This window comes from Silene latifolia, chromosome 11 (genome assembly GCF_048544455.1).
Source record: "Silene latifolia isolate original U9 population chromosome 11, ASM4854445v1, whole genome shotgun sequence".
Taxonomy (NCBI): domain Eukaryota; kingdom Viridiplantae; phylum Streptophyta; class Magnoliopsida; order Caryophyllales; family Caryophyllaceae; genus Silene; species Silene latifolia.
Window position 1 is genome coordinate 190,818,021 of NC_133536.1, and position 6,520 is coordinate 190,824,540.

Here is a 6,520-nt window from a genome sequence, read left to right on the forward strand (position 1 = left end):
GAGAGAGAGAGAGAGAGAGAGAGAGAGAGAGAGAGAGAGAGAGAGAGAGAGAGAGAGAGATAGGAGATCTAATGAGTCCTTTACATCATTTGAGTCCTTAAGTCCTTATAAAGACCTTTAGATGGACAACATCTAAGGTTGAGATTATTTACAAAATATAGGCCAAAAAAAAGGGAAAAGCTTGGGTAGGAAAGAGGAGAACAAAACCTGCAAATTGTTCTTTCCAATGATCAAAACTGACGGACAAAAGGATATATCCTTTGTACTATGTTTACACTCTCACATACTTCCTTCCTTAACACACTTATTTCCCACTTTTCGTCCATCTTGAAACCTGGGTTCTTCCTTTCTCCCATCTCCCATCTTCTCTCTAAACCTGGGGTTTTCTTTTGAAAACGCACATTTCAGCTCAAATTCTCTCTAAAACTTGCAAATCAGCGGAAACATGCAGATAATAGACGGCATCAATGGTATTTCTTCATTTTATTCATTGTTTTCAGTCACCTTTTAATATTTTCAGTTGAATAAAATGGATGAAGGTCATGGTATAATCTGCATGTCATGGTATTTGTTCATTCTTGTTATTGTTATTTGTTATTTTTGTTCAGCCACCATTTTCATATACTAATTTGTTGCTGGGTTTTAAATGAAGATTGTTATAGTTAAATCTACATGCTGGGTTTTCATTAATTTGAGTTTTGAGTATCAATTTTTAATTGTTATAGTTTTCAACGCACTGTGATAAACAAGTTAGCATTCTGACAACATTTACACTTACTGCTAACATTTACACTTTCAGAATAGCACATTTACACTGCCCTTATCTGAACATTTACATTTACACTTTCACAAGTTCATCTTCACAAGTTTGTACAAATAATATCACTGTTGGTTTTTTTGAAATTGCTCGGGTTTTGATCGTCCCAGTTTTCAATTCTGATTATTGTTGATGATAAAAATTTTAAATATTAGACTATGCAAATTAAAGGACATCACAATCAGAAATTCAAAATGTGACGTCCTTTAAAAATTGATATTTGCTCATTTACACTTTTACACCGTCACAGTTACACTACATGTCTGCTGACATTTACACTTACACTTTTGGACGTTTACATTTACACTTACACTTTGGGACATCATAATTTGGACATTTACACTTCCATGTATCATACTTACACAACATGTATGGAACATTTACACTTGCATTGACATTTACACTTTTAGAACATCAGACTTACACTACATTTATGATGACATTTACACTTACACTTTTGGACGTTTACATTTACACTTACAATTTTGGGACATCATAATTTGGACATTTACACTTCTATGTATCACACTTACACAACATGTATGCGACATTTACATTTGCCTTTGACATTTACACTTTGATTCCCCTTACATTTACACTTGCATTTGACATTTACACTTTTATTCCCCTTACATTTACACTTGCATTTTAACATTTACACTTTGATTCCCTTTACATTTACACTTTACTTCGACTTACATTTACACTTACACTTCATATCTGATGACATTTACACTTACACTTCGTATCTTTTACTTTTACAATCTGTGGACATTTACAGACTCACTAAAACAAAATGGAGTGCAACCTGACAGGCAGGAACTGTGCAGGGAGGTCGAGAAGAGGTTTACACCGTGCATCGGGCAGGAGTTTGGGGGGATTGAGGACGCGGTGACGTTCTATAAGATATACGCCATTGCTTGTGGGTTTGATGTCCGTAGGTACACAACGAAAAAATGGCGTGGCGGTGAGATCAAGTCAAAGCTTGTAGACTGCAACCGAGAAGGTTTCGCTCACAAGGCGCCAAGTAAAGATCAGGGTGACTGACTGGTTGGGGAGAACTCACAGAGGATATTCAGGGTCACTATAGTGGGGTGTAAAGAGAGGATACGACTATATATGAAGAATGGTCTTCTATTAATTGACCGGTTCTACGAGGGTCACAATCACGAGCTTATCTCACTTAAGGACAGAGAGTTCCAGAAATTATCGCGCAACATAATAGATTATCACAAGATGATAATCGTTTCGAACTCAAGGGTTAGTAATATATCATCACTGTCTATACTAATTAAATAAATCCATTCACGTTATATTTATATAATGTATCTGTTATTGATTGATTGGCAGCTGAAGATAGGAGCAACAAAGACATACAGAATCTGCAAAGAACATGTGAATGGATTCGAGAACATTGGAGCAAGCTTAAATGATTTTAAGAACTTCCATAGGGATGTTAAATGTTTCATTCACGAACGTGATGGTCAGTTGTTCGTAGACCATTTTAAGGAAATGACTGAAACAAGAATATGTTTCTACTTTGACTACGATCTTGACGATGATGACAGCCTACGTAGGGCTATATGGGCGGACGGTACTGGCCGAGATAATTACAAGATTTTTGGTGATGCGGTGTCCTTCGACTCAACTTACTCCACCAATAAGTATTCTATGGTATTCACACCATTCACAGGTGTCGACCACCATAAACGATCAGTGACGTTCTGTGGGGCTCTAATTGCAAGGGAAGATTATGAGTCATTTAATTGGGTTTTCACCCGGTTTTTACAAGCAATGGGGGGGGGGGGGGTAAGGAACCCGAGTACATAATTACAGATCAGGACCCAGGAATTATCAAATCTGTCCCTCTTGTTTTCATGACAGCGCGCCATCGGTTCTGTATGTGGCATATAATGAACAAAATGCCCAGTAAGTTTGGTGTCTCTAGGAGTGGTTATAATGACTTCATGTGTAAAATTAATGACATTATGTGGGATAATGAGCTTGAAGCAGCAGAATTTGATGCTATCTGGGAGCAAATAATTGAAGATCATGGTGTTGGCGTAAATGATTGGTTTGCGGATACGTATGCTATAAGGGGACAATGGGTGATGGCGCATTGCAGAGACTTGAAGATGGCGTCTATTATGAGGACAACTCAAAGATCAGAGAGCAAAAATAGCTTTTTTAAGAGGTTTGAGCATAAGTAAGGAACATTGGTTTAGTTTTGGATGTGTTTTGAGAGCGCTATGGACCAACAAAGACATACACAGAAGCAGCTTGACAACATGGATAAGCAATCGTCCGCAAAAAAATCAACACATCTGGCATTAGAGATTCATGGTGCAAAGGTGTACACCTATTCAGCTTTCCACAAATTCAAAGAATAAGCCAACTACTCAATTGATGCATGTAGAACCGGAGGTTTCACCGAGAGAGGCGAGCTAGAGGTAACTACTGTCAAAGATTCATCCAGGAAGAAGAATTTTGAAGTTGCATACAGTCCAGGTAATTTAATTTACACTTTCCAGGTCATTACATTTACACTTTCCATTTTATGACAGTTACACTTTCTATAACATAACATTTACACTTTCCAGTTCATGACATTTACATTTTCCAGTTCATGGCATTTACACTTTCCAAAATATGACATTTACACTTTCCATGATATTACATTTACACTTACCATAATATGACATTTACAGTTCCTATAACATAACATTTACACTTTCCAGTTCATGACATTTACACTTTCCAGTTCATGACATTTACACTTTACTTTATTTGACATTTACACTTCCTATAATATAACATTTACACTTTCCAGTTCATAACATTTAGAATTTCCAAAATATGACATTTACACTCACGATATTACATTTACACTTTCCATGATATGGCATTTACATTTTTTGTTTTATCACATTTAAATTTCCATATAATCACTTTAACTGATGACCCAGGTACACGGAAAGAAAGCTGCAGTTGTACGATGTTTGAAAGAACCGGCATCCTATGCCGCCATATACTATGGATTTTTTCAGCAAGTGGGATAAAGACTATACCAGAAGATTATGTTGTAAATAGATGGATGAAAGAGTATCTCCGATTAAGGATTTTCAATTGTAATGGTGAAGGGACAGACAACATGCAAGTCATCGATGAAAAACAAATTGCAATGTCAATAATGTGGTCAGAAGTTCATCAAGCTGTAGGGCTCCTTCGAGGCAAAGGAGTAACTGATGTTGACAACTTTACCGCTGTAATTAGGGCATTTAAGGAGACGCTGTCACCATTAGGGGAAGTGTTAAATAAAAATCAACAAATGGAGAAATTTCTGAAATGTACGGCAAGTGAGGTAGTGACGATATTGCCACCAAAGAATTCGAAAAACAAGGGTAGCGGAAAAAGAATGTTGTCAGCCAAAACAAAAGCAATGGCGTTGGCTAGGAAACCCAAACGCAAGTGTAAGAATTGCAAGAGAATGACAAATCACGACAAGAGGTACTGCCCTAACCCCTTCTCAGCACACACACCATTGTGCGAAGGGTCGTCTGACCCAGAAGAGGATGAAGGAGAGGAGGAGGAAAAGCTGGAATTAGAACAAGAATAGACGTCACGGCAGTGACAAATGTAGCTTTTATATTTTGAGTGTGTAACTTTAAACTTTGATATGCTATAGCTGCAGCGAGGGATTGGGAATTGGTCTCATGGCAGCGTCACTTTGAACTGCACTTGGTGAAACTTTTAGTAACACCAACGTTAGAGTTACACTGTCATAAGACCAAAATGTCTCTGTTTTATTGGATAGCCAAACATTGTGTTACTTGAACTTATTTTGGATTACGTGTGTTATTTCAAGTAACAGTTACACTTATTTTCAAGTAACGTGTGTTAACATTTACACTTCCCATGTCACATTTACACTTCCATCTGAATAAAACTAAAATTCAATTTCAGTGTGTTTACATTTACACTTTCAGTATGATGACGTTTACACTTTCCCCCTCACTACATTTACAATATCACTAAGCACTTCTATGTGAATGACACACTTAGACTTTGACTATCGTCACATTTACACTTTGACTCTCCCAGTTTACGCTTTCAATAACAGTTTCATCTGAATGAAACTATTCTTCAATTTCAGTGTGTTAACATTTACACTTTCAGTGTGTTAATAGTTACACTTGCAATCTCATCACATTTACACTTTGAAGAAACTAAAATTATCATAACTGCCAATTATCATAACTGCCTGGCATGTCCACAGAAAAAGATACCATTACACACATAGTCAAGAACATTGCCAACCAAAATACAACTAGTCACGAACAACCAAACAATATGTCCACAAATTGTTTACTTTTTCGACAGCATAGTCTTAATTTTGCGCTTCTTTTGTAACTTCCCCCATGATTCTTCTTTTTGCAGCTAAACCCATCAAACTTCGCTTCGAAAACGTCTCTGTTGACATTTATGTCAGCTAGTACAAGGGTCGCCACCAACTCGACTACCAAGTACCGTCTATTCCTCTTCCTCTCTAAGTCTGGATGCTCAAATGGTTGACCCTCGTACATCAACATATACATCATACATAAAATCCCTGATTCTGTTATGTTAGGAAGGGGTGTTTGGCACCTGAACGGGATTTGCCGATGCTCAAAGCTAGTAATCTCGTATCCCCTGTCGGTTCAGACATCCAAATAATCACTAATAGTTGATGCTTGCCATGAAAGCACTAACAATTAAAGAAACAATATATTGTTCATCTCTTCGAAAATGATTTATTGGCATCAGACTTACCACTTGACGAGTAACATTGCACATTTCAGACTGCTCCCAGTTGGCATGATGTTGGTAGTCAAGGAGATCAACAGTTTGCGCTCCAAAATTTATACATACGCATGCAAAGTGCCCACCAATGTTGACAGGTACGAAGATAAACTCGGCGTTCAGGTTGAAAGTTTTATCACAGTCTTGGATGAAGGTATCCCAACTTAGATACAGCCGATCAGTGATGGCATTAGACTGTGAACCTGCTTCACGTATATCCAAAAGCTGCATGATACACTCCTGTTCACAGAAGTGGGTGAGCCTACATAATAAAAGTGAATATAATGTATGACTTTTAGGCTTCGGAGGGAGTACCATATGACGTATCCCAAAGAAGGCCATCCTAGGAAGTAAGTATTCAGCGGACTCCAAGTAGTTTAGCAACACAGCCCAGGACTCAATCACAACAGGCGACATTACAACCTTAGGAAGCATGGACATGATGTCTGACCGGCGTAACGCGGCATGCCTACTGAACCAAGATATTGATTCATTGCAATAAAACACACGTATAGTTGTAAGAATTTGAGAATAGTTACAAATTCAATATCGTAACTATTGACCACGTTATAAGAAATTGAGAGATACAAACGAATTTTCAAAGTTGTGGTCGTCTAACAAGCAATAGTCCACCGCATACTTTCGACGCGATCTAACTGAAGGAAAAGTAGATTCATATACATACTAACATACTCATATATGTCGAAATTAATTTGTCATAAAATTAAATACGGATTTTATGCATGCAAACAATATACTAAAATAGAGAAGAAATCATATCCTTACATTGAAATTACGGTTCAAATGGGCACAAAAGAAATCTCCTTTTCTTTTGTTCTTGAGCTTTCCTTTAATGGAAGAACA

The 6,520-nt window shown here is 37.3% G+C and overlaps 1 protein-coding gene across 1 annotated transcript; it reads left to right on the forward strand.

Annotated features, from left to right (window-relative positions):
• The first annotated feature begins 1,936 nt into the window (after positions 1-1,936).
• Positions 1,937-4,433, forward strand: LOC141614527 (protein FAR-RED IMPAIRED RESPONSE 1-like). The gene is made up of 5 exons (XM_074433271.1): positions 1,937-2,077; positions 2,168-2,411; positions 2,702-3,011; positions 3,234-3,325; positions 3,784-4,433. The coding sequence occupies exons 1-5, from the start codon at positions 1,937-1,939 to the stop codon at positions 4,431-4,433; spliced, it is 1,437 nt and encodes a 478-aa protein (XP_074289372.1).
• Positions 4,434-6,520: the final 2,087 nt, after the last annotated feature.

Bases quoted from the DNA above. Each gene is read 5' to 3' on its own strand.
- LOC141614527 (XM_074433271.1), top strand. From the start codon at position 1,937: ATGAAGAATGGTCTTCTATTAATTGACCGGTTCTACGAGGGTCACAAT. The intron at 2,078-2,167 runs GTTAGTAATATA...ATTGATTGGCAG, and splicing joins TAATCGTTTCGAACTCAAGG to CTGAAGATAGGAGCAACAAA. The intron at 3,326-3,783 runs GTAATTTAATTT...CTGATGACCCAG, and splicing joins TGAAGTTGCATACAGTCCAG to GTACACGGAAAGAAAGCTGC.